Source organism: Centrocercus urophasianus, unplaced genomic scaffold (assembly GCF_019232065.1).
Source record: "Centrocercus urophasianus isolate 14NV4802_14NV808 unplaced genomic scaffold, USGS_Curo_1.0 seq_74, whole genome shotgun sequence".
Classification (NCBI taxonomy): domain Eukaryota; kingdom Metazoa; phylum Chordata; class Aves; order Galliformes; family Phasianidae; genus Centrocercus; species Centrocercus urophasianus.
Genome location: NW_024885355.1, coordinates 193468 through 221036, shown reverse-complemented (window position 1 = coordinate 221036; position 27569 = coordinate 193468). Strand labels below are relative to the sequence as shown.

Below are 27569 nucleotides of genomic sequence, written 5' to 3'. Positions count from 1 at the left end.
TGTCTCCTTCCAGGTTGTGCATCCCCAACACAGGGGCTGAAGGAAATACATCGCACAGGAGATTCAGAAGCCTCCTATTTTCCCCTCTCGAAGCTGATTTCCTACTGGGGGACGGTGGAGAAAATGAAGCCGAACCCGCAATTTTTGCTAGCTGCTTTTCTGTCCTTGATTCTGCAGACGGGGATTTGCTATGGGATAAAATGGATGTAAGTACCCAGCTATCTCTCGGCATTTTTAGAACCTCTGTAGTCACTGCTGCTCTGTTACCCGGTTCTGCAGCTCTGTTATTTGAGCCATTTAAAGAGCAGTGCGTGTTGCATTTCTCCGGGCATTCATTGATTTCAAGTGTGTGTACTGAGGGCTTGTGCTAACAACGTGCCTCAATCTTCTTTGCAAAATATGCATGATTTAGGCTTGCTTTTTCTTCTCCTTGTTGATAGCAAAGGAAAGGCACACACTTGAATGCTCGCATGAGCCACTTATGAAGTTTCTAGTGTCAGCCCCTACCAGCTCCCTCTGGGACCAATGGTCATGAGAGGCAGGAGCTGAGAGCAGGAGGGAGGGCAGTGGGGATAATCTCCAGCCACAGGGGATGCTTGACAGATAACATGCTTTTTTGGTGGACCTTTTAACCTTTGGATTTTGCGAAGGGTGTTAAAAACGAAGTGGGGAGGGGGGAGGAGGGTGAAGAAATACCAAGGAGTGTGGTCAAGTCTGGATCGAGTTTCCTCTGAGGTAATGTCACTGCAAACAAAGTGAAAACATTGCTATCTCATTTCTTTGCTTAAGCAAGCGATCGATTAGTTGCTTACTGCAAAGCAAACAAACAAACTCCTCCAGCACCCATCTGGTTTCCTGCCCTCTGCTTCTGCTCTGGTTTGAAGCTGCGCACAAAGTAAATAATGGGATGTGGGCTAACCTCAAGTGAGCATCTCCCATAAATAGCACAATAAAATGAGATGCCAGGGAAGGTCTCTTTTGTAGGATGCAGTGTATTTAGGTGAGGAACCTGGGGATAGGCAGTGAAATTAGGGCAAGAGGTTCCTGCTTTACTTCTCCTTCCACCACAGATCCTGTGCCATGTTTAATTCGCATCCTTCTGACCCAGCCTTTGCCACTTGAGGCTTTCTTTCCCCTCACCATCTCTTGAAAAGGTGGGATTTTTTCATCGAATCACAGAATTAGTCATAGAATCACAGAATGGTTTGGGTTGGAAGGAACCTTAAAGCCCACCCAATTCCAACCCATTGCCATGGGCTGCTTGCGCCCCATTTGTACAGGGTGCCAAGGGCCCCATCTAGCCTGTCCTTGAATGCCTACATGGATGGGGCACCCACACCTTCCTTTGACAACTTTCTTACTCTTAAACTAGATGTTTTGGAGCCAGTGCATTCATTGCCCTGCATGGAGCCAGCAGGGAAAGGACTTTGCAGATGCCTACTCTAATGATAGACAACATACACAAGCATCAGGAGATGCTCTCTGGACATGTCATGGAATGCAGGGAGTTCTTTGAGTCCACACATCCAACTTTTACACGCATGAAGAGAAGCAGAGTGAATCCTTCCATAGGGTATTTAAATGCACGTGTTCAGGTGGGAAGTCTGACTGCCTGCATGAGGACATCTTTTTGTGCTCTCTCTCCATACTGCGAGGAAGTAGAAGGTATCAAGATCTGATTTGCTTCTCACCATCTGGTCTTTCTACACTGTAGCAGACACCACGGCTAAGTCTCAAAGCCCAACTCTGAGTATTTAGGTTCTTAGCTTTGCATATATCATCATATCATAGAACTGTTTGAGTTGAAGGGACCATAGTCCCTGGTCCAACACCCCTGCAGTGAGCCAGAGACACCCACAGCTCCATCATGTGCTCAGAGCCCATCCAGCCTGACCTTGGGTGTCTCTATGGACAGAGCACCCATCACCTCTCTGGGCAACATGTGCCAGTGCTTCACTAACCTTATCACAAATAAACTTTTTATATCCAACCTAAATCTTCTCTATTCTAGTTTGAAATCATTTCCCCTTGTCTTATCACAAAAGACCCTGATAATGAGTCTGCCCTGGCACCTGGCATAAGGTAGGCATCTTCTCTTAACCCTGAGAGGCAGGGCTTGGTCTGTAAAGCTATTTGCATCCTTTCAGCCAGTAAGCAGTTAGGCTGCAAGGGTTTCTTTTGGGAACGAGGCATTTGGGGAAAAAGACACTGTGGTTGCCACTCCTCCACTTTCCAGCAGACACATCCTCTTGTTGAAAAACGAGTGGGGAAGATGAAAGCTGGGATTAAAATGGCATCCAAAGCATGAACCAAATCCAGATGTGCTGCCAGGCTCCTCTTGCACCTGCTTGTAACCTGGCAAAGGACTGCACTCCCTGTCCCAGGGCACTTGGTGCAATGAGGACACCACCAGCTGGGATTTCACAATGAAATGGGATTTTTTTTTTTAATTTTTTTTTTTTTTTAATTTGCAGCTTCTCCTCCTTTCCCCACCCTTGTTTTTCTACGGAACCACTGGCCAACTTCTTCCCCCATCCATCGCTCCCTTTCCACCACTGCAGCTGTGCCAGATGCAGGCTGCTGCCAACCTCGGGGCTCAGGGACCATCCCTGGAAATGGCGTAGCTGAGATCATGCTCTTGGATGGAGAGGGGAAAGGATGAGAGGAAAACACGAGGCGGCATTTTCGGTCGCAGGCTCGTCTCTGCGGTCTGCCCATCGCAACGTTGTTGTAGGCACAGTGCCAGGAGCGAGCTTCAAAGAGGAATGGGGATGGCAGGGAAGGAGATAAGGAGGTGGTTTCTGCCAGATGTTTACAGGCTTGGAAGGGGTTGGGGCAGAAAGCTTGGCGGGCCGGGTCTGCAAGTTGGAGGAAGAGGGAGCGACTGATAGGGAGGGCGATAGCAAATTCAATTTTAATTCAGTGTGTGATGTAATTGCAGGGGGAGGTGAGGAAGAAAAACACGCTTCTCAGCCATTTAGGACTTCCCTGTAACACGAATATCCCCTGTAAATTAATAGAAGTGGGGAGAATGTAAAATGGAGCTATTTGTTTTATTTTATTTGGCTTATTTTTATAAGGCCTGTGGTCCAGATCCCCAGCTGCTGTAAATCGGCACCGTGCCCTTCCTTGCCATGGAGACATGCAACACCAAGCACCCAGAATGGTGTGTGGATGCTCAGCATCCCATAAACCTGCCCTTGCTCACAGAGGAACTCCATGTTTTGTCTTCCACCCAAGCTCCAGGATGCTGCTTGGGTGTAAAGCTGAGGAACTGACAGACCTTTGCAGGATCAGGGCTGCTGTGGACAGATTGGCTTTCTGTTCAGGGCATGTGAGCTTCTGAGTCTTAATTTTGCATGCAAGCCCATTCCCAGCCTTAGAGGAGGGCTCTGTAGTTCTCTGAGCTTGGTTTGCAGCAAAGGAGACACAGCCAACATTTTCAATGGGAGATCGTAGAATCATTAAGTTTGGAAAAGACCCGAACCCACCTCCACTGTACCTAATCACCACATCCCTCAGTGCCACATCTCCACGGTTCTTGTACACCTCCAGGGATGCTGACTCCACCACCTCCCTGGGCAGCCTGTGCCACTCTTTCTGAGAACTGTTTCCTAATATCCAACCTGAGATACTGCAGGGCCAACACTTATAGGAACTCTGTCACCTTACTCCCTTTTGCAACCACATGAGCTGAACTAAGGGAACTTGTGTTTGGCCAAGGACTTGATCTCTAGAGGTCCCTTCCAGCCCCTACAATTCTGTGTATCTGTGAGGTATGTGGATAAATCTGAAAAATAAACGAGCACTAGAGGGAGCTGCAGCCAGATGTTCACACTGCAGGTGTTGTGATGTCGGGGCATGGAGCTGCTTTCAAGGCACTTCTACCTGCTTGAGGGTGGCATCTCCTTATCTACGCACTGGGACACAGGTTAGACTGTCCTTGTGTTGTCACCCTCGATGAATGGTTGCCAAGAGGATGAAAGCAGTGTGTGCTTTTTTGCATAGTTTGCAAAGAGGCTGCAGGTTCAGCCCATTACTATGAGCTACAGCTCTAGGAATGCCATCATTAGGTGGAGTTTTGATCACTTTGGAAGGTCCCTTGGTCCCTCTTGGACTTGGAATCATTGAATCACAGAATTCTTTTGACTTGGAAGGGACCCTTAAAAGCCATCTGTTGAACTCCCCTTCAAGAACAGACACCCACAGTTCCATCAGCTGCTCATAGCACCATTCAGCCTGACCTTGAATGTCTCCAGGGATGGGACACCCACCACCTCTCTGGGCAACCTGTGCCAGTGCCTCACCACCCTTATCATAAAAACTCTTTCCTTACATTCAATTTAAATCTCCCCTCTTCTAGTTTGAAACCATTTCTTCTAGTCTTATCAAAGCAGACACTGCTGAAAAGCCTGTCCTTTCTTATATGCCTCACAGTGGGACATGAGCTCTGTTCCCAGGCATGAGAACCAAGACCTTTCTGGAGCCAGCAGCGTGCTTTCACTTGTTTTTTTTCTCTTGAAATGGGGAGAAAATGGAAAGATTTTGTGCTTCCCAGCAGTGCCTGCTTCTCCACTTTGGACAAGGAGGGGGGGAGCTGGGACAGTGGGGCACGGGCGCCGGCAAGGGGCTGTCTGCCTGGCACAGGAGCTGCTAGATGAGCTGCTGTGAAAGGACTGCAGGATGGGGACGGCAGGAGGGGAGTGGGCTGGGGGTGAGGGAGAGCTCTATAGGCAGCTCGGGAAAACTTGACAAAGCTCCATGGCCTTCCTCCGGTGCTGGGGCAGCCAACTCACCGCTGGCATCGACTTCAGTCGAGCTTGGGCTGGAAGTCAATGGCCTTGTGCCCACTACTGCCAGCACTGGATTTGGCACTGTATTTGAAAAACTCTTATTTTAAGCTTTTACTGTAGGGATTTTTCCCCCTCCTCCTCTCTGTCTTCCTCCTCAGCTCAGTTTTCTTTCTTTTCTTTCTTTCTTTCTTTCTTGCTTGCTTGCTTGCTTGCTTGCTTTCTTGCTTTCTTTCTCTTTCTTTTCTCTCTCTTTATTTCTTTCTCTCTTTCTTTCTCTCTTTCTTTCTCTCTTTCTTCCTCTCTCTCTTTATTTCTCTCATTCTCTCTTTCTCTCTCTTTCTTTCTCTCTCTCTTTCGTTCTCTCTTTCTCTCTTTCTTTCTCTCTTTCTCTCATTCTCTTGTTCTTTCTCTCTTTCTCTCTTTCTCTTTCTTTCTCTCTTTCTTCCCTCCCTCCTTCTCTCCCTCCCTCCCTCAGTTCCTCCCTTCTTTCCTTTCCTCCTTTCCTTTCTTTTCATCTTTCTTTTTTCTTTCCTTCCTTCTTTTCTTTCTTTCATACTTTCTTTCTCTCTTTCTCCTCCTCTTTCCCCCTTTCCCTCTTTCCCTCTTTCCCTCTTTTCCTTTTTCCCTCTTTCCTTTTCTCTTTCCTTGTTCCCTCTCTTTTTCTCTCCTTCTCTTTCTCCTTCTTTCCCCTTTTGTCCTTTTCTCCCTTTCTCCATCTTTCTTTCCTTATTTTTTTTTCTCCTTTCCTCCTTCTTTCCTCCTTCTTTCTTTCTCCCCCTCTCTATTTTTCTATAGAAATCCCATTCCTTGCTTTGAGAAGGCTTTGAATATTTGCTGACCCACTTGCACCTGTGGTCCCCAGGTCATGGCTGATGATGCTCCTCAGCATCCCAAGTCCTTCTCAAATAGCAGCAGAGCAGGGTGGGATGATGGGAATACAGGCTGCCTCACATGGAATCATCATAATGGTCCTGCCAGCCCTTTTCACTTGAGAAAATGAAGCTCCTACAGATTAAAAACTCTTAAATAAAGTCTAATATACACACCCACAAACAATCACTGTTTCTCTTTGTTTAAGTTTACTCTCCAAGTAATAGAATTTTGCCTAAATCTTTTTTGCTCTACCCCAAATCTTTGGCAGATTATAGAGTTTAAGAATCAGCATAAGATTGAGAATGTATTCTCAGAAAGTAAAACAAATCATTTGGAGCAGAAGATGTTGGTTTCACAAATGGTCCTTCTGTGACAGCTCCTTGGGTTGTATCACACCTCCTTGGGTCGTATCACACAAGGGAGGACGTGGAGATGTTCTCCAAGGGTGCTTGTGTGGAAAGAGATCCTTCCACTCTATAAGGGCATTTTAAAAGGCACCAATGCTTCACTGCTCAATTAAAAAAAAAAAAAAATCCCCTACGAGTGGGCCAGGAACAGGGTCCCGTGTGCCCCTTTATCCTTACAAAGCTAATTGTGTATGGCTTTCATGAGTATCTCTGCTCATGGATGTTGCTTGTATGAATAGTCTTCTCATGCAGCCTAGCACTGAACCTATACTTCTCAAAGGACCCAACACTGTAAAGCATTCATGTTTTCAAATGAATTTATTAACTGCCTGAGATAATTAGAAAAGTAAACGAAAGTCATGATCCATCCATGCATCATATTTCCTCTGTAATTACCTTTATGGTTTTCTGTCAGTATCCATAACGTCAACTGAAAGCCCTGCTATGCTATATATAAAGCAGGAGATGTTTGGTTTGGAGCCTGTTTATTTAAAGGGATGGGTCAAATATGTATATATTTATATTTAAAAAAAAAAGAAAAACCATCAGCCTCCCCTCAGTTGTCCTCACCTTTCTGGAGAATGAAGGATGGAGAAGAGTCAGAGGAGGGGAGCATGATGTTAGCAGAAGGAAATTGTGAAAAGGAGCATTTGTGGGATGGCAGCAGGCAAAATTCCTCTGGGCTGCTTCTCAGATGAAGCACTGGAGTTCAAAGAAATGTTTTCTTCTGGGATTTTTTCCTACACTGAAGAGTGAAGGCTGTCCTGCTAACTACCCGTTGGGGCTCCTTTATTGGGGCTACCAGTGCCTCTTTGGCCTTAGCAGGTAGAGACCCACCATCAACACCAGATTTCATTTCTGCCACTCAAAAATGGGCTTTGCTCTCAAATAGTATCCTTTGCAGATGGTGGAAGACACTCCATGGTGCTGTTAGAATTTGGGGAGCAGGGAGGGCTGCTACCTTTACAAAGGGGGATTTAAAGCAAAACAGGGGATGGGGGAAGACAATGTAGGACAGAGACTGAGTAAACCTGCACTGTCAGAGCATGGGCTGGATGACCTAATAGGCCTCTAACATTCCTGATCTGTGATTTATAGATGTGCTTTTTGGTCTCAGCAAGCGACTCCAATAACTGAGTTTTCTTTTCCATCCCCATTACCCTTTACTTTTTCCTCCCGACGCTTGGAGATGTTTCCAATTATAGGTTCTCACAAGCAAAGGCATGAAGTTCAGGCCTGGGAGATGTTCAGAAAACACCTTCCTGCATCTTACTTTTTTATTCTTGGCGGACTCCCTGGAGCTTGGCTCATTCGACAAGAAACAGCCATTACTGCCATTTACTGAATTCTTCCCAAAGGGGCCGCAGCATTTCCTCTGTCGACCTTCTGGCAGATCTTTTCCCCTCTTCTATAAGGCACATTTCTTTCTCATCATGTTACACATCTCATTCTCTAATGGTGATAATTTCAGGCCTTTGGTAATAATGCCGTGCTACAGCAAGCTCTTTGTACCTGTTTAGTCCCCTTTCTTCACAACCAGTATAAGCTTCAGTCTGTGTTCATCGTTCATTCCAACTCAAAGGTGGTTATTTCTGCTGTTTGATTTGCCCGTAATGATGAGATGCAGGTGCAGCAATACAGGTTTCCAAATCACAGAATCATAGAATTGTTGAGGTTGGAAATGTCCATTAAGATGGTCTAGTCCAACTATCAGCACATCATTGCTATTGCCATCCACCACCAAGTCCTTTAAAGACACTCAAGACCTTCACACAGATCTAGAAGATGTGGTGCAGGACCTATCAGATAGATGCATCCTTCTTGAGGAGCAGCTAAGGACACAAGGACAATCCAAGTTGTATTTATGACTTTTATTCAAGGAGCAGCAAGGTGCTTCAATCTCTTGCCCGTTTGTCATTTCAGCCCATTGCTGAGAGTTGCTGATAGGTTTTCTGGAATAAACTTTCACAGATTTTTGGCACCAGGTGCTGAGGGTTGGACTCATCTCACCCATCTCTGTGTGCTTATAGAGCTCAGGTGGCTGCATCCAAGCTTGATGCCTAAGTTCCCCCTACAGCTAGTGCAGAAAGAGCACTTTCAGGGCATGGGTTACCTTAGCCTCACTAATACTGGCTGCCCAGAGTGGCTGTGGATGCCCCATCCCTGGAGACATTCAAGGCCAGGATGGGAGCTAGTGGTTGGCAACCCTAGAGTGGATGGAGCTCAATGATCTTTAGGGTCTTAAGCCATTCTGTGATTCTGTAACTATTCTGCTGTAGATCTCCAATGTGCATCAGCTGATTATCTTTTAGGAGCTCTATGGGTCAAAGAAGGACCCTGGAGGACTAACATGAAGTCCTCACCATGGAGGTTTGCATTAAGATGACATCGGTACTGTTCCAAGACCTTTGCTCTCAGTCTTCAAGAGTATGATGTGTTTGAGTTTACTGAGCACTGGGTGCAGAACTTCTGACAATTAAATACTCTACTCACTTCCTCCCCTTGTCCAAAACTTTCGTTCTCTGTATGTTTAATGAAGCTCTCTAAATATCTATATGATGTATATATTTACATTGCTAGCAGAGTGGTGGTTTCCCTTCCAAGTTTGCCACTGATTATCCAGCACCAGAAATGCCAAATTCCAGTCGACTGGGAATTTGTGAGAGCAGACCTGCTCAGCCCTAGCAAGGATTTTAGCTTTTTCCCACTCACGGAGGAATTGGGGTTAGCAGTTATGCACAGCCCGGGGAGAGCTCCAACATACACAGCAGCTGGTTTGAGCCAACCTTGAGGTAGTTAGTGGAATATAGATGTGTTTTCCTGAAAGCTGGAGATCAGAGCTAATATCCCTGATCTTGGTTAGGGCTCATTTTTAGCTCCATTTCCATCTCATTTAACTTCTGAAGGACGTGGATGTTACAGCAATAAAGTAAAATATGCCCAGAAATGTGTCTGCTAATATGCCAAACTAACCAAGATGGCTTAGGATGAAACTGAAAGGCAACATTTAACAAGGAGAGAAGGAAATATGTGTTAAAGCAGTTGTGTTGCCAGGATCACATGCCAGGTACTGATGCAGCCAGCTAGAAAGTTGTTTTATGGGAATGAATAACATTTATGACTGCTCTAAGCAGGTCATAAAGATACAAAGAGAGTTACACACCAGACTTCTGCTGATCATTTTGGGTGCTTGAGAAATAATAGCACAGCATGCTCTGAGGCATGGCACCATTTGCTATTTTCTTTTTTTTTTTTTTTAACCTGGAGTGTGAAACACTGCATACTGCAAGAACCAATGGGGTCCTATGGACATTGCCAGTTTCTTCCATGGTAACTTGCATTATGATTCTAGTGGATTCTTCCTAAGTTTTGACTGTGATAGCCTCTTTGCATGTACTTGCATTGTGTTTCTTCACTAAATCTTCAGAGACTAGAGAAATAGATTTAGATATCTAAGTGCAACGGTGATGGAATTGGTGGAGGCCCTTGGCGTTAACTCCATGGGAAAGCATCTGTTTTGCAAACTTGGTGGCTTTTCCCTGGATCTTGCAGGGGATTTTCTCTATAATTAATCACATGACATTTAGTATAATCCTCAAAGAGTCTGTGAGACAGATGCTGAATGCAAATCACTGATAAAACCAACCTCACTCTTTCTTTTTTTAATACCACAGTCACTGAGGACCCAGCTTTCCATTATCATGGATCCAACGGGTTGTTTTTCACTCTGTTGGGAGGTCTGTCCTCTTCATTCTTCTGCAAAAAAAAAAAAAGAGGAAAAAAAAAAGAAAAACAAAACCTTTCCATAAGGATTTACACAATCAGTCAACTTGGCATTCACCCCAGGAGATTTGTTCTGGCTCCTTTCGATGATGGGAGAAACACACAGGTTTAATGGCGAATTGTCCCACCCATCTTCAACATTTACCTTAGATGAGATAAATGACTCTGAACAGTTTCCCATCTCTCTCATCAGCTTAAACTAGGCATGTAATTTGCATGTAGCTAATATTAGGTCAGCTGAACACAGGCCAAGGCGTTTGCTGGGTTGGAGGTAGTCAAGAAATTAATACTGACACAAAGACTGACTTTTGTGGGTTCTAATGTCTTTTTTTTTTTTTTGCATGTGCTTGTCTCCTCAGAGCTCTGTCCAAGACTCCTTCGGCTTTGGCCCTGAATCAAACCCAGCACTGCAAGCAGCTAGAAGGCCTGGTGGTTTCCCAGGTGCAATTGTGCCGCAGCAACCTGGAGCTGATGCAGACCATCATCCAGGCGGCACGGGAAGTGATAAAGACCTGCCGTAAAACTTTCTCAGACATGAGGTGGAACTGCTCTTCCATTGAGCTGGCTCCTAACTACCTGCTGGACTTAGAGAGAGGTAAACAGCACTGCTGCCTTGGGTGGGGAGCAGAGGTTGGAGCAGATGTACCCAGAGGTCTCTTCCAACCTCAGCCATTCTGTGATTCCTTCACATGCTCCAAAAGTAGATCATACCACAGTAGACTAGTTGCATGAGCCCATGTACCCCTTTCCCCTGCTAAGATCATAGAATCATAGAATGGCTTGGGTTGGAAGGGATCTCAAAAATCGTTTAGTTGCCACCCACCAGGTCAGGCTGCCCAGCCAATCTCCCAACCAATCTGGCCTTGAAGGCCTTCATGGAATGGGCACTCACAGCTTCTCTGAGCAACCTGAAATTGGATGTTGTCTCCCAGGATGAAGAGCTCTCGTTGCAGATTTTCTCCAAGCCTTTAGAGGACTCAGATGCAAGGAGGCAGCGTATTAGCCATTCTAAGGGGCAGAGATTATGTGGGTCTCTTTTGGGGGAATACTTAGCCATCCCTGGAACCTGAGTTGGAGTTTCTTATCTCTTGCAGGTACAAGGGAGTCAGCATTTGTGTATGCCCTTTCTGCTGCTGCTATCAGCCATACCATTGCCAGAGCCTGCACCACCGGGGACCTCCCTGGCTGTTCCTGTGGTCCCATCCCAGGTGAGACACCTGGACCTGGGTATCGATGGGGAGGATGTGCAGACAACCTCAACTATGGTCTTATCATGGGGTCCAAATTTTCAGATGCTCCCATGAAGATGAAAAAATCAGGATCACAAGCCAATAAACTGATGCATCTGCACAACAGTGAAGTAGGGAGACAGGTAACAAATCCACAAGAGTTATTGTACTTGTACAGTCCTCTTTAGTGGTCGGTCGCTCTGTGAGGTTCAGTGTCTCTATCAGCTAGTGAAAGGAGCAGGTTTCTCCCTGATTGCTCTCAACTCCTTTGGCCTGCTGAAGACTGTGGCTATCAGTCATGCTGGTCCTCAGGAGGCCCTAAATGCTAATTCCAGCCCTCTAGAACTGTGGGTGGGATGTGTCATTGCCACACCTTCCACAGCCAAGGATGGCTGTGGCTTGCTTACCCCAGGAGGTGTGGTGGGGATGAGTCCCATGGTGCTCTGCCAAGGGCATTGCACACATGAAGTGCTGTGTAAGCACAGAGGCTTACTATCTGCCAGACGTGTCCAGCAGCAGCTGCCTCCCAGCCATCTCTGCAGCCAGGAGGGCTGATGTGTTCCTTCTCAAACTGCTTTGCTAGTGATTACTCCCCTATCTGGCAGAAGCCGCTCTTAACAGCTTGCATTCATGGCTGTGCCAATGGAGGAATAGCACTGTGCATGCTGCTTGGCATGCCCCAAGGAGCAAATCCCCACCACAGCCCTTCATGCAGCTTGAGAAATTGGGGTGGGGAGCTGTAAAGGCTTCAGCAGTTCTCTGCGCTGGTTCTATTGCACAACTTGTCCTTCTAGGGCAAAACTTGGAGCATACTGAGCTCATTGGCAGCTTACTGTGTAGCTATGGGCTGAACTTACCTTTCCAGAGCAAAACCCTATCAAACTCACCTCCTCTGGGTGTTTTTCTCTATGGTTCCCTGCATTCCCACTCTATATTATTATTATTATTATTATTATTATTATTATTATTATTATTGCTATGTCTTGAGTTTTTGTTTGAATTACAATGGGCAAATTTTCACTTGGGATGCAGCACTGTCACGGCTGGTGGATTCATTGCTATATCCTACCAGACCAGAGCAGAACTGAAGTAAAAGGCTCTGCTGGCCCCATACTCAGCAGAAAGGCAGGGTGTGGGTGCTTTGAATTCATGAGTGCCTTGACATCTGTTACCCAATGCCTAAACATGTTGCAGGCAGACATGCGCATTAAGAATCTATTTATGGATTGCTTTGATTTTCAGATCCTAATATAGAGAGTTTAAATGCAGCCCTATGTAGATATCTGATCAAAATTCAACATATTCTTCTGTCTGCTGGCTGCAAATGTGTCCTGCTGAGAGCAGTCCTGGTCTAATAGTGATCACCAAGGGGCTGTGGGATTTCATTCCCTTTGCTAGTAGCTGCTCAAGCACAACCGTGCAGAAATCAAAGCAGCAGGCCTTTTCTATAGCAGTCTCCATTAAGAAAGAATCTTATTTAGTAAGCTTGTGGGATGTTTGGACTTAAGAGAAGGACATTTCCTAACTCCTGCATTCCTTTTTGCAGGTCTTGAAAGCCTCTCTTGAAATGAAATGTAAGTGCCATGGAGTTTCTGGGTCATGCTCTATCAAGACCTGTTGGAAAGGCCTTCAAGAGCTGCGAGACATTGCACTGGACCTCAAAAACAAGTATTTGTCAGCCACCAAGGTCGTTCATCGGCCCATGGGCACACGCAAATACCTCGTGCCAAAGGATATTGATATCAGACCGGTTAAGGAGACAGAGCTGATTTACCTGCAGAGCTCGCCTGATTTCTGCATGAAGAATGAGAAAGTGGGGTCACACGGGACCCAGGACAGGTGAGGGTTTCTGCACTCTGTGCCCCTAAGAAGAGGCAGAGGGGGTTGTGTATGAATAGCAGGCAAATCACTGTGGGGGTAGCATACATGCACAGGCAAAAAAATTATTTCTGATGCTCAGTGCAGTACAGAGATGCCCAAGACTCTCAGTGGTGGTTGTGGCTAAGATGGAGCTGTAGATGCCTTGCTTTATAGAGATAGGCACAAAATATCTTTGAAATACTCTAGGAAAACCATATAGACTGCTCATTTCCACAGGTACAATGATCAAGCAGATGATATTGATTGTACTGAGTTCCTCTTGCAATCATTGCTCATCTGATGAGTTGTTACTCTACTTTTAGACAAGTAAGGCAAGATTTAACACAGTTAGGACTGGTGCTTCCAAGCAGCCTTAAAAAAAAGCCACATCACCCACAAGGATGAATCTTGAGCATTTTTCTTCCACTGGCTTTTAAGGAACCATGTATGTTTGAATTGCTCATGTCTATGAAGAGATATGACTTCATTCCATTAGTATTGGTGACCTAAGGTCATCACAGTCAAGCCTTCAATGAGCACAGTGGTGTGCTAGGAAGCAGACACGCATGTCTTTTCTTGTGATTTGTGGAACTCCCTCTATGACAAATCAATTCCACAGGTGGGCACTAGACTCTCTGACAGCCAAACAGCTGTGTATTTCCAGAATTTTGCAGGATTTTCAGGACTTTTGTTCAGGAAATGTAATGGCTGGATTTCAAGATGGCTCATTCACTGCTATCTGCTGACTTGGCTTTTTTTTTTCAGAGAGTTCCCATCATTATTCTATGCTCTTTGTGCCACCTCAATGTGCACTCTCAGGCTGTCATGTTGCAAGGTGCATGCATGCAAGTGCTCTTTTGCAGAGCATCTTCCTTTCAGCTCTTGTTGGACATAATGGCCTTTCCATTGTGCGTTGAATTAGTAGTGAAGGTTTTACTATGACAGAAAGGAAGTAAATGACCTCAATGCACAAAAGATTAAACCTTTTTAGTTATCTTTGATTAGTAGGAATTTGTACTTAGGAGACTATAGAAGATATCCTTTAGCAATTCTCTAGGACCACGGTTCTATAGAATATATATCAGCATCTGGAGTCGACCAGGTGAAGATGAAAGTTGACTGAGACACCCTGTATGAAGCATGTCCTTTTTGATCTCTGATGTTGTGTGATGTTTAGAGCTTTGTATCCTCCATTAGAATGGAAGGCAGTGACAGGACCACGATAAAACAGCACGTTCATTGCTGGCCCAACAGTGCAGCAGTAATTAGCAAGTGAAGATGTTTACGAGTCATTGAGGGCTGTGGGGAAGAAAGCATGTGCTGAACGTGTTGTCTGAAACAAAACGTAATTTGAGCAGAAGCAGTGTTTCTATGGATTTGTATGGATTTTGACAAATTCTTGTTTTTAAAATGACCTCTTTGTTGAAACTCCCTGTTTTGCAAAGAAAAAACTGGAGGTTATTTGGAATAGGAATCGTGTGAAATCAACAGGTTGTGTCAAAAACAAGCTGAATTCATTAGAGATCTGCCAAGTGAAACATTTTCCACGAGCTGAAACCCTTTCAAAGGTGGAGGAAGACACGGTTTCCTATAATTTCATTTTACAGGAGATAATTTCATTTTACAGGAGATTTTGCCATCTTATCCCAGCGAGGGATGAAAAATATGTTGTGGTCTTGAGTGATCTTTTTTTTTCTTTTTCTTGAGGATAGGAAAACACATATTGCAGGCATCCATTTATCCTGAGCAGGGTGAGAGCAGAGATTGTGAGCCTGCCAGGCAAGGATCCAGGGGAAGTGAGGCTGAGTGAGGACTTAGAGGAGCGAGATATTAAGGCAGGAGGGGATGACTTTCAAAAGGAACCTGTCAAGAAGGGCTCCTTATTGTTGGATGTGCAAGATGATGACGACTGTGAGAGGGGAGGAGGGTGAGATAGACCTATGTTGAATTGTAGTCATCTCTTGGGCCACGCTGTAAGGTCATCTGTAGTTACACTCAGTGCAATTGAGAAGATACCTAGTGTCTCAAAACTGGCAGCTATAGCAGCCCTTTCTCTTAATTAAATCAGAAGAAATGAGTATAATGTGTTTGCAGATGGGCTCATTTTTCTTCCTCCTCCTTCCATGGATGTATTTTTTCCTCTGATTTTTTTTTTTTTTTTCTCTCACAGAGAGGACATTTCATGTGTTTTAAACACGATGGCTCTGTTCCAGTGGCAGAGATAGTGCTTGGTGACAGGGACAAGGAAGCAGGAGGACAAAGGGGCAGCTGTTGGAGAGAGCAGGAAAAATACATGGCTCACGCTTACCCCACAGTGGTGTAAAATGCTTGTTTGGAAGTAGCCCAAAGAGGCTTTCACTCTATAAGTGAAGTCCCAGAGCATCTTAACATTTTATCCTTGTTCACATCAAAGATTTTGGGGAGAATTTTTTTTTTCTATTAGGCCAATTTTTAAGGCTTTTTTTTTTTTTTTTTTTTTTTTTTTTTTTTACAGCAAATGTAATCAAAAAAGGATTTTAATACTGGTCTCTGAGTTTGTTTTCTCTCTTTTTCCATCATTTGCCTATTCCCTCTTTGGCCTCTTTGTGTTCAAAAATAGAATCGTAGAATCCTTAAGGTTGGAAAGATCACTAAGATCATCAAGTCCAACCATCAACCCAACCCTGTGAAGCTCTAGGCCATCTCCCTCAGTACAACATTCACCCTTTTTTTAAACACCTCCAGGGACACCACTTTCCTGGGCAACCTGTTCTAATGCGTTACCCCTCTTTCTGACAAAAGATATTTCCTGATCATATCCAACCTGAACCTCCCCTGGTGCAATTTAAGGCCATGAGCTCTTGTCCTGTGGCTTCTCGTAGGGCACTGTAGTGCAGACCCTTCTCACTGTGCTCAAGGAGACCTGAGTCTGGGAAGCTTCACCACTTTCCAGCCCCGCTTTCTTCCTCTGAAGGGGTGTAGAAGGGCGAGGTTCCCATGAATAACCTTTCAATTGTATTTAAAACATTCAGATTTTCATTACAAAAAGTGAGTTGTCTTGCATCATGAGGAGGAAAAGTCTTTTCTGCCTGTTCATATCTTGCTCAGAGAATGCTGGGACCCGGACAAGGTCTGACACAGCTGCAACACTTTGTTCATTCTGGGTTTCTGTATGCTCCAGGGAGCAACCCTGCATTAGTAGGTGGGTGGGAGGGATAATCTAATCGGTCGCTTCCATCTCTATAATTATCCTTCACATTGCTTGGACTCATTGTGCTAACTTCAGGCAGGAAAGGGAGTCAAGTTACTTTGTAGTGGAACTATGTGAAAATCCACTCAGAAAATGCAAACCTGGCTACTCCAAAGCCTTTCTGGGCTCTTCTCTGAAAGCTTTTTTCAAAGCCTTGTTCAGCACAAGCCTGTAGTGATTTCTAAGACATCTTGGCCCTCCTTAGTTTCATGTTGAAATCAGAAATGGTTTGGGAATCCGCATGCCTTCGAGCAGTTGGAGTGGATCCAGGTTTCAAAGCCAGGCAGCTGAACACAGACCTGTGATTTGAAGCCTCACCACTCTTTGAAGTGCTCGGAATCTGATTAAGGAGCTGAATTTTGCAACTGGCTTGCTGCAGCCACAGCCTTCACTGATGGCAGCCAAACTCCATGGGTTTGTTTGCCACCATCATGCTTACATAGCTAATAATAATCGTCTGGAGAAAAATCTCCAGGAGCAAATCTGTGGAGTAGCATGTGGATTATATGATTTTTGATATGAGTTAACCATGTGGAATGAGAGGTTGGTTAAGATGAAAGAGAACGGCCTTAAATTGCATGAGGGGAGATTAAGCTTGGATATTAGAAAATATTTCTTCTCAGAAGGAGTGGCAATGCATTGGCACAGGCTGCCCAGGGAGGTGGTGGAGTCACCATCCCTGGAGGTGTTCAGGGAGATGTGGCACTGAGGGACATGGCCAATGGGTGGGGATGGATTGGAGCTGGGGTTGGTGATCTTGAAGGTATTTCCCAAACTTAATGACTCTATCATTCTAAATACGTATATATTTATATATATATATGTATATATATGTACTACATATATATTTTGCAGCTTTCTTGGAAGAAAACACCCTGTAACTCATCTTTTAATGAGTTTGTTCAGTTTCTCCAGACTGAAAAATTCATTATCAGCTTCAAACAGGAGATAAAGAATAGCAGATTATAAAATAGGGATCTCTGCTGTGAGAAAAGAAGCAAAAGTATTAACCTCCTTTATCAGTAGGGTGCAATGTATCGTATTTCAAAGTCTATTTAAAGTCCCATAAGGAATCCAAGGAACGGGAAATTCTGCGATACAGGCAAAGGCCTCTGGCTTCTGATGCCTTGAAGGGATTACTGAGTTGTTTATTACTGATCTTTCCCAAAGCTGCTTTGGAGACATGCAAATACTACTCCCTCTTTGCTGAAGATGGGAAGGAGCTCCCTTACACTACAGAAATTGGGATGCAGCGTTGTTTTTATGCCACACAGGGCTGATCAGCCACCACTCCTTTGCTGACTCACTTGGGCAATTAATATGGCCAACCTTTCGTGGCTGTTTCTTGTCCATGTATTTGTTCTTATTTTGCAATACGTAAAATTAGTTTTATCTCTCTCCTGAGGTGTCCTATGGGATAAGAACATGCATAGAGTTAATTGACCATGCATCTGCTTCTTGTTGGTGACAAGTTTTGGCTACAAAATCTTTGTGGCTGGTGACACATTGATGGTCAAAACAACAAGGTTCATTGAATGCATAGAATCGTTTGAATTGTAAGGAACATGTTGAGTTCATGTGGCCCAAATCCCTGCAGTGAAAAGGAACACCTACAGCTCAGTCAGGTGCTCAGAGACCCATCCAGCCTGACCTTGGGTGTCTCCAGGGATGAGGAAACCACCCCACTGGACAGCCTGTGCCAGTCCTTCACCACTTTCACTGTAAAAAAACTACTTCCTTATATCCAGTCTAAATCTCTCCTGTTCTAGTTTGAAACCATTTCCCCTTGTCCTATCTCATCAGACCCTGCTAAAGAATCAGTTTCTTTCTTATAGCATCCCTTTAGATACTGGAAGGTCACTCTGAGGTCTCCCTGGAGCCTTCTCTTTTCCAGGCTGCACAGCCCCAGCTCTCTCAGCCTGTTCTTATAGGAGAGATGTTCCATCCTTTGGATCATTTTTGTGGCCCTCCTCTGGACACACTCCAACAGTTCCATGTCTCTCCTATACTGAAGACTCCAGATCAGAACAGAAATGGACCCACTGATATTCAGTAGGAAATGTCCTTTGCATTGTGTGATCATGGGGTCAATGAAATTTCCTTACAGTATCACCCATATTTAGAGGGGGTAGCTATGGGTAGACAACAACATTTGGTGTTTGGTGTCCGTGACAGCCTTCTTGGGTTTCTGTCATGCAATGAGGCCAGAATATGATGAGCTTCAACTTGGTTAGAATTCATATGATGATTTAATAATTTTGGGGCCCTCATCCCCGATGCCACCTTTTGTTCATGGCACTCAACTAATAATGATGGAATCATAGAATGGCTTGGGTTGAAAGGGACTTCAAGGATCATAATGTTCCAACTCCCTGCCATGGGCAGGATTGCCAACCACTACATCAGGCACCAGATCAGTCTGCCCAGGGCCCCATCCAGCTTGGCCTTGAACATCTCCAAGTACGGGGTATCCACTGCTTCTCCAGGCAGCCTGTGCCAGCACCTCACCACGTTTTGCATGAAGAATTTCCTCCTGACATCTATAATGGCTGAGAAATAATGAACTGATCTTCTGTGGGTGTCCCAAAAGTTTACACTGAAGGAAATTCAGAAAAATATCTTTCTTTTCCTCCCACTTGCTCTTTCCATCTTTCCAAGGCAGTGTGCTCGTAGTTGGCACCGATTTCAGTAGCTGGGCCAGCTGTAGTTTGGGTCATCTGTAGTTTCTTGGGCTTTTTCTCATTTAAATCTCAGGGAAGATTTTAGAGAACTGGATTTGACCTCAAAATATTTGTGAATCATTAATTTACTTCTTGCAAAATTGCAGTGGATAGTGAATTAAGGTGGAAAAAATAAGCCAGTTCTCCTAATATATTTAGTCCCCCTGCATCAAACCAGTGTTGAGATTAGAGGACAGCAGGAATGACTTTTCATATAGTGAGATTGAACAGAGAATACCTGGTCCATCACTGGCGTTTATCACTTCTCTTAAAACCATTTTCTGCAAATAACCTGTTCCAGGCTTTACTATCCTCTGAGTTATGTTTGACTTCATCTGAATTTCCTTTCTTTTCTATTTTTCCATTTGTTTTTTCCTTTTTCTTTCTCCTTTCATTTTTCTTTTCCTTTTTTTCTCTCCAAATTAGACCGATTGTCTTTTTCTCTTCATATAAACAAAAGTTGTTCTCTCTTTTTTGTAATGATCCTTGCTAGGTGGGAAGACAGCTTTTCTTACTTCCCTAAACCAGTTCCCTGAATCCTTTCTGCTTTCTGAACTGCTCCTCTCTGCTCCTCTGACTCTCCTGAGAACATTCCCACGTTTATCTGGATCTTGCTCAGAATGCATTGCTTGCTTTGCATTTTAATCCACTCTCAGAAATGCTCTCAACTCCCTTCTCCCCAGCATTATCCACAAGTTTGTAAGTTTACTCTCTGTTCTTTAATGAAAATACAGGCTGGTTCCAGGATCTCCCTTGATATCCCCTTGCTGACATGAAGTATTGATAACTCTCTTTCGTACAGTTGTTCAGTGTCAGTCTCCAGATATTCCCCATGGCTGAGAAAGCAATTTAAAAGTAGTTAAGATCCTGCCCTTAAAATCTGACATGCAGTTGTGCACTTTGATGTATTTTTAGCTATGCCCATTGTTTTACATACTTCCTGGGGGACTCCAACTATTTTTCTTTTTCTTTTATGTACTGCTGTGCAGCATGACATTACTGGAGCAAGGGGCACTAGAGAAACGACAAGAAATTTGATCTAAATTAGAAAAAAAAAAGAAAGAATTTCTTTACTCAGCAGTAGTGTCTTCTGGGAGTTGTGGCTGCTGGAGTTCATGCAGACAGGTGGTTTCCCTGAGGTCAGACAGGGATGAGACAAATCGTGCCCAAGGGAACACCATGAGGTTAAGCAGGAACATCATCCCAAATTCAGCAGCCCAGATGTTGGGGAAGTATGAGGGGACAGACTCCAGAAAGTGGTCTGATTTGTGTTTTTCCCTCTAAGCAGCATCTCCCACCTGAGGAGATGCTCAGCGCGACACTGAGGGACATAGTTTAGTGGGCATGATGGTGATGGGTTGATGGTTAGATTTGATCTTTGTGGTCTTTTCCAACCTTAATGATTCTATGATTCTGTGATTCCCATAGACATTGCAGAGTACTGGGCCAGGCAGGCAATTACAGACTCAGAAGGACATCATCTCTAGCCAGAAAGTACTTCTTTCCTGCATGACCATAAGAGATCTGGAATGTCTGTTCTATGTGGGATGGTAGAAGATGGATTGTTTCCAGGTAGAAAAGGAGTCATTGTCCTTAGAATCATAGAATCACAGAATCAGAATCACAAATGTTGGAAAAGACCTCTCACATCATTTAGTCTAACTGTGGTCCATCTTGCTTTTGACTAGACCAATTCACTCAATTCTCCTAAAACAGAACTTAGGTGGTTTTAAGGATAGCTTGAACAAGCTCTGGTCTGATCTTATGATCTGATTTTTGGGTGGTCCGATGTGGAGGAGTTAAACTCAGTGATCCTTATGGGTCCCTTCCACCTCAAGATATTCTACTGTGTCCAGGTGTGGAGCCCTCAGTACAAGAAAGACATTGAGATTTTGGAAAGGGTGCAGAGGAGGGCGACTGAGATGAGCAGGGGGCTGGAGCAGCTCCCCTATGAGAACAGGCTGAGGGAGTTGGGCTTGTTCAGCCTGGAGAAGAGAAGGCTGCGGGGTGACCTCATTGCAGCCTATCAATACCTGAAGGGAACCTACAGCCAGGAGGGGAGTAAACTCTTCAAAAGGGCTGACAACAGCAGGACTGGGGGAAATGGAACCAAGTTGAAGGAGGGAAGATTTAGGTTGGATGTTAGGGGGAAGTTCTATACAAGGAGAGTGGTTGGGCCCTGGAACGGGCTGCCCAGGGAGGTTGTGGATGCCCCGTCCTTGGACGTGTTCAAGGCCAGGTTGGACGGGGTCCTGGGCAACCTGATCTGAATGTGTGTGTTTGGTGGCCCTGCTAGGCAGGGGGGTTGGAACTACATGATCCTTGAGGTCCCTTCCAACCCGGGTGATTCTGTGATTCTGTGATTCTGTGATTATTCTAGGCTGCCATCCATATTGTGCTCCTGTTTGCTGTACTTCAATTTCTGACTCAAAATCCAAACAAACCTGCTTCTCTATTCTATGAAATGGGTGTGCTAATGGAAGATTCCCCAGGAGGGAGATGGCTTAGAGGTGTGAGATGGGGAAGACTCAGAAATGCAAAGATATCCTTGCCCAACTGTGCCAAGGACCATCCCCATGATGAGGCTGTTGGGATTCACAGAGGGATACACAGCAACATACCTGACTTAGTGGTTGGCAACCACCTGTGGCAAGGGTTTTGAAGCTAAATCTTTGAGGTCCCTTCCAACTCAAGCCATTCTATAACATGTTTTTATAATATGTACAGCAGAGGTTTTCCAAATGAGGGCTGGAAGGGGGAGATTTTGGACAAGAAGATTGAGTGGGATTTGTCGTGTTAGCAGGGGAGACCTCTTCCCTTCTTGCATAAAGAAGGACAAAACACTATGGCAACGTGAAAGCCTGTTCCTGAGCCAGGACCCTGGCTGGGATTATGGCTGCAGCACCATTTTTCAAGTCTGGTCTTCCAAGTGCTGCTGGAGGTTATGATGTTGTGTTAAGATGCAATCATCCATGTTCGTGTTTTCTCTCTGTGACTCGGGAGGAGGACATTTCTCTGAGTTGTTGGAATTGTGCTGGACCAGGCCCAAAACAAATGACATTGAACTTAACCCATCAGCAGGGAGCCTGATGGGATTGCAGCCGTGGGCTTGGAAAGCAGACATCCAGGAGCAGCTTCTGTGGGTAAACTCTGGTCTTTTTGCTCCTATGTCTTCCCTACTCGCTTTTCACATGGGTAGCTACAGCTGAGAAACTCACTTTTTATTCTATTTGTTTAAAAAGGGAAGAAAATTAAGAAAATTCACCCATGCCTATAATTTTAAACAGAAAACCAAACATGCTCAGTGGCATGATCAGAAAAGTCTTCTAGAAACATATTTAGGTTCAAAACAGGGTTTTAGCCGTCCTTTTGGCTCTTCATCCTCCCATCTTCCAGAATGTCCCTGATATTTGGTTAACAATGGTGATAAGCCTGAAGATTTTTTGGTAAGATTTTATTCTTTCCCTACATTTTAAGCTGTATAGGATGGGTGCTGCTATGGGAAATCTTGTTTTGATCTCCTCCCTCCCTCCCTCCCTCGACCCCATTTCTTTTTTTTGCAAACCACAGGAACTGAGATCAAGGAAGGGGTGATTCACTGTTCCCAAACAGCAAGTGGAAGAGTTTTGCTCTCTAAATGGGATAAAACTGATCCTAGGTGGCGGACTGGAGTTAGAGGGCCATCATTTCCCTTTTCTTGGCCATTTGAATGGGTTCTTAGGACAAGAGGGAACACCGTCTCTAGGTGAACCTTTGGGCAGCAGCCTTTCCAGTCTCCAGCAAAGCTGAGTGAGATCATCAAATTCTCCTTCTAATATCAACATCCTTATATTTGAACATTTGCTCTGAATATTTATTGCCTTTATGAATCTGTTTATGAGGATTTGTTCAAAGGTTTCCTGGAGGAGGGGCCCTGGCCCGTGGGGCAGTAACAGTGCCTTTGGTTCAACATTGGGCAAACACACTCAGTGTGGTGGCAGCCCTCATCTTTGGTAGAAGCTTTCAAAGGTTTTTAAATATTTACACACACTCCCGAATGAAGGGGAGAAGGGGGGAAGCCTTTAAAAAAATGAGCCTGGTGAGGAATGCGAGTCAGAAATAACAAACAGGAGGCCTGACTGAGTCAGAAATAAATAAGGGAAGAACAAGAACAAAATCTCAACACCTCATTAATACCATAACTTTTCCTAAAGCATTACCTCATGAAGAATTCCTATAAATCTCATGGATTTGTTTTCTTCTGTTACTGGACTGTTCAGTCCAAGTGTCAGACTCATGCTCCTCTCTTCCTTCTCTACCCCAACTGGCCTTACACTGTTTCTGTCCAAACTAGATACGCAGGAGGGAATTTAGGAGAGATGCTAGCAATGCCACCATAGTCATCAAACTGCCTTTCCTACATTAGTGTCAAGTGTCCATCCAGCTCACAGCCTCACTGTGCTGGGTGCACAATGAGATATTTTGCCCTGAAGCTTTGGTTTCCAGCCAAGTATCTGACCCAATATGAGTGTTTTCTCCCTGGGCTATATGGGGAAAAGCTGAGGGGATTGCTTTGGTCCAGCCTGGAGAAGAGGAGGCTCAGAGGAGACATTATGGCTCTGTACAACTCCTTGAAATGAGGTTGTGGTGAGGTGAGTCTTGGCCTCATCTCTCAGGTTAACAGTGTTAGGGTGAGAGGTAATGGCCTTAAGTCGTACCAGAGAGATTCTGGTTGGATATAAGGAAACTTTTGTTCTCGGAAAGAGTGGTGAGGCATTGGCACAGCCTGCCCAGGGAGGTTGTGGAGTCAGCATCCCTGGAGGTGTTCAAGGACAGTGGAGATGCAGCACTTAAGGATATGGTTTAGCAGGCATGGTAGGGACGGGCTGGGGTTGGACTTGGGAATCCTAGAGATCTTTTCCAACCTTAATGATTCTGTGATTCATTGATTCTATGATCTCTACAGCTCCTGGAGAAATGGCATCTGCAGGACATGGTTCATCTTATCCAAAAGTCAATGCCTGTTGCATTTTTACATCTAGTGATCCCACTTGGACAATTTTAGGAGAATGGGATAGCTGTTTATAGAACCATAGAATTGTAGGATCGTTAGAGTTGGAAGGGACCTTTAAAGGTCATCGAATCCAACTCCAATGAACAGGGATGTACACTGCTGCATCACTTTGCCTGGGGCCCAATCCATCCTCACCTTGAAAGTCTCCAGAGATGGAGCATCAACCACATCTCAACCACATCTCTGGACAACCTATTCCAGTACCTCAGCACCCTTAATGTAAATATATTAACAAATATATCAAACCTAAATCTCCACCTCTTCAAGCTTGAAAGCATTTCCCTTGTTCTGTCACCACAGACCCTGCTGTAGAGTCTGTCCCCTTCTTTCCTGTAGCTCCCCTTTAGAATGTGAAAGGCCACTATCAGATCTCCCTGGAGCCTTCTCTTCTCCAGACTGCACAGTCCCAGCTCTCTCAGCCTGTCCTTGTAGGAGAGGTGATCCATCCCTTGCATCATTTTTGTGGCCCTCCTCTGGACACGATCCAACAGTTCCATGTCTCTCCTGTATTGAGGACTCCACACTGAGGAGTCCTCGGTGAGTTCTCAGTACACACACTTGAGGGCTGCACTCAATCCTTTCATCCCACAGCTAATATTGGTAATGCAGACCTTACACTTGGATTTATTGAACTTCATGAGGTTCCTTTGGATGGCATCACATCCCTCTGGTGTGTTGACTGCACCCCACAGCTTGGTGTCATCAGCAAACTTGATGAGCATGCACTCAACCCCACTGACAATGTAATGGATGAGGACATTAAAGAGTATTGGTCCCGGAACTTAACCTTTGGGACACCACTCATAACCAGTCTCCATCCAGACATTGAGCCAGTGACGCTACTCTCTGGGCTCAATCCTGAAGCCAGTTCTTCATCTATTGAACAGTCTACCCATCAAATTCATATCTTTCCAATTTGGAGAGAAGAATGTTGTGGGGTACTGCGTCAAAGGCCTTACTGAAGTCCAGATAGATGACATCAGAGGCTCTCCCCTTGTCCATTGATGCAGTGTAGCCATCATAGAATGCCATTAGGTTGGTCAAACAGGATTTGCCCTTGGTGAAGCCATGCTGGTTCTCCTGCATCACCTCCTTGCCTTCCTTGTGCTTTCGTATCGCTTCCAGAAGGATCTGTTCCATTATCTTTCCTGGCACAAAGGTAAGACTGACAGATTAGTAGTTCCCAGGGTCATCCTTCTTAACCTTCTTAAAAACCAGTGTGATGTTTATGTATTGGTTTTCCTGATTAGTTCAGAGCTAAATAGTGGCTGTAAGAGTCTGCTCAGGAGCTTAAAGCCCTTTCTTATTGTTGCGTCACTACGTTTCTGACAATGTAGACCCTCCCAGATCCTCTACAGATGCTTTAGGCACTGGAAAGACACTGTAAGGTCTTCTCAGAGCCTTCTCCAGGTTCAGCAACTCCCAACTCTCTGCCCATCTCCATAGGAGATATGCTCCGGTCTCTGAGCATCCTTGTGGACTCCTCCAGACCTGCTCTAATAGGTCCAATTGCAGAGCTTGTCATCAGTGGTTCAGAAAGCCCTGCTGGGCTTCACGCTCACTCACCATGTTTCCTTTCCTCCAGGCAATGCAACAAGACCTCCAATGGGAGTGACAGCTGTGACCTGATGTGCTGCGGCAGAGGCTACAACCCCTACATGGACAAAGTGGTGGAGAGGTGCCACTGCAAATACCACTGGTGCTGCTACGTCACCTGTAAAAAGTGTGAGAGGACTGTCGAGAGATACGTCTGCAAATGAAAACACCTCGCTCTGCTGAGCTGAGATGCTTCAGAGAAGAGAAAATATTTCCTTGACTAGATGTCGCTCATCTTGTACAGACATAGACTTGAAGAAAGATGGTAGGAGGAAAAAAAAAAAAAAAAAAGCAATCACATCAAGTAAAAAAGTGACTTTAAAGAAATGTAAAAAATGGAAGGCTCTCCCCTGCCAATAAAATGCTCTCTTAGAAGACACAAACTCATTTGGGATGGTATCTTCTTCCAAAATCTTCCCTATGGTTGCCAATGACATCCAGCCATCAAGTGCCTTAATATTTTGAGAAGCTAAAGTAAAAACTTTCCCTTGGGGAAGAAAAGCAGCTCCTGTCTGAATATAACCAAGATTCGTGCTTGCCTATGCCTTCTTGCACAGATACTGAGTCTGCATTAGAACCATCCCAGAAGCAAACACTCTACAACTTTTCAGCAATAACTGCATTTGTTGCCAAAGACCTAATTTTTAAAATGGAGGCATCCACTCTGGATGGAAAAAGTGGAAAGAATTCAGGTCCATGCCCTGAAATGACCAACTCATTTTAACCTTTCTTTTATGAAGGTCTGTGACTTCCAATGGGACTTTTCCACAGGAAAACTTGACCCTAAGTTGTCTAGGCTTGATGGATTTTCACACTCAGCTATGGAAAACAAACAAACAAAAAGCCAGATGCCAGAGACAGTGAGAATAGGGCATGCTGAGAAGGGTGTTATGGGGTTCTTGGGTTGTAGTGGAGCCATTAGGATAAAGTATGACACTGAAGTGAAAATCTAGTGGAAAATAATAAAACATACAAAGCTCCTGCTCTCTTTCTCTTGCCCTTTGGGTCTTGCACTCTTAACTCTGCCACAATGGGCCACCCCCTCCTTAGGAAAAGATGCCACTGTGTCTTTCCCCAAGCAAAACTATTGAACCAGCCCCAAAACACTGCAGAGGGCAGAGTGGGTCTGGTCCTGGTGTGCAGACGTTCAGGTAGCAGCCATTCCCCAAAGTAAGGAGTGGGAACACAGCAGTCCTTCATGTGACTCTGCCCTGGTGCAGAGAAAACCACTATCGGTGGCTGTACATATTTTATTTTGTACGCAGACATACAGAAATATTTATAAGATATATCTCCTGCTTTACTCTGCTCTTCTTCCTACGTAAATATATCTCTATGTTATAAACAAGCCTTAACAATAGTACGCAATAAATGCTGAAGTTTCTGGTGCAACAGCAGAATGCTAGCTTATTATGTTTCATTCAAGGTTTCCTACTTGGAAAACAAGCTGGGTCTCCTTCCCAAAGATGGGAGAGGCACAAGGCTCGAGGCACTCGCTGGCGTGGGATAGATAAGTTCCTGTATTCCCTCTTTCCCCAGCCTCTTCATTTTGAGCAGAATTAGCCAAGATACAATCAAGACAAAGAAACAGAGCACTCAGGGGAGGAGAGTCACCATTCTCATTTTGCTCTTGTATCAGCAATCCTCTCATCACTTAAATATCCCTGTGTCCCCAAAGAGTGCATTAAGAAATGTGACTGATGTCTCTCATGGGTGGTTTGCTCCTCACTTCTGCATGCAGGGAGGAGAATCATAGAATCATAGAATATTCCGAGTTGGAAGGGACCCGTAATGATCCTTGACTCCAATTTGAGAAGCTGTGGAATGGAGATTTTAGCTTAAGATTACTTCATCTCTCTCTCTCTTTATATGTATATATATGTTTGCTACAAGCAACAATCTCTGTGTCTGTGTTAGGAAAGGCATCTGCTCCAGAAGCAGAAGGTATCAGAGCCTGTGAGGTTTCGCAGAACATTTCTGGGGAGCCTATACCCCAGGAAAAGTGCTGTACAAATCAATCCTCCAG

At 44.7% G+C, this 27569-nt stretch overlaps 1 protein-coding gene across 2 annotated transcripts; it reads left to right on the top strand.

Annotated features, from left to right (window-relative positions):
• WNT11 (Wnt family member 11) lies at positions 1-26573 on the top strand. Of its 2 annotated transcripts, XM_042838223.1 has the most exons (6): positions 1-206; positions 10216-10451; positions 10951-11064; positions 11149-11228; positions 12632-12924; positions 25533-26573. In XM_042838223.1, exons 1-6 carry the CDS (start codon positions 124-126, stop codon positions 25705-25707), a joined length of 981 nt encoding a protein of 326 aa, XP_042694157.1. In that variant the 5' UTR covers positions 1-123; the 3' UTR covers positions 25708-26573. The 2 variants fall into 2 exon arrangements, with proteins under 2 accessions (XP_042694157.1, XP_042694156.1); XM_042838222.1 differs by having other exon boundaries at positions 10951-11228.
• Positions 26574-27569: the final 996 nt, after the last annotated feature.

What these genes read in the sequence shown, in the direction of transcription:
- WNT11 (XM_042838222.1), top strand. Translation starts at nt 124, where the DNA reads ATGAAGCCGAACCCGCAATTTTTGCTAGCTGCTTTTCTGTCCTTGATT. An exon ending in ACAGTGAAGTAGGGAGACAG is followed by an intron (nt 11,229 to 12,631) that starts GTAACAAATCCA and finishes TCCTTTTTGCAG; the next exon opens with GTCTTGAAAGCCTCTCTTGA. An exon ending in TCACACGGGACCCAGGACAG is followed by an intron (nt 12,925 to 25,532) that starts GTGAGGGTTTCT and finishes CCTTTCCTCCAG; the next exon opens with GCAATGCAACAAGACCTCCA.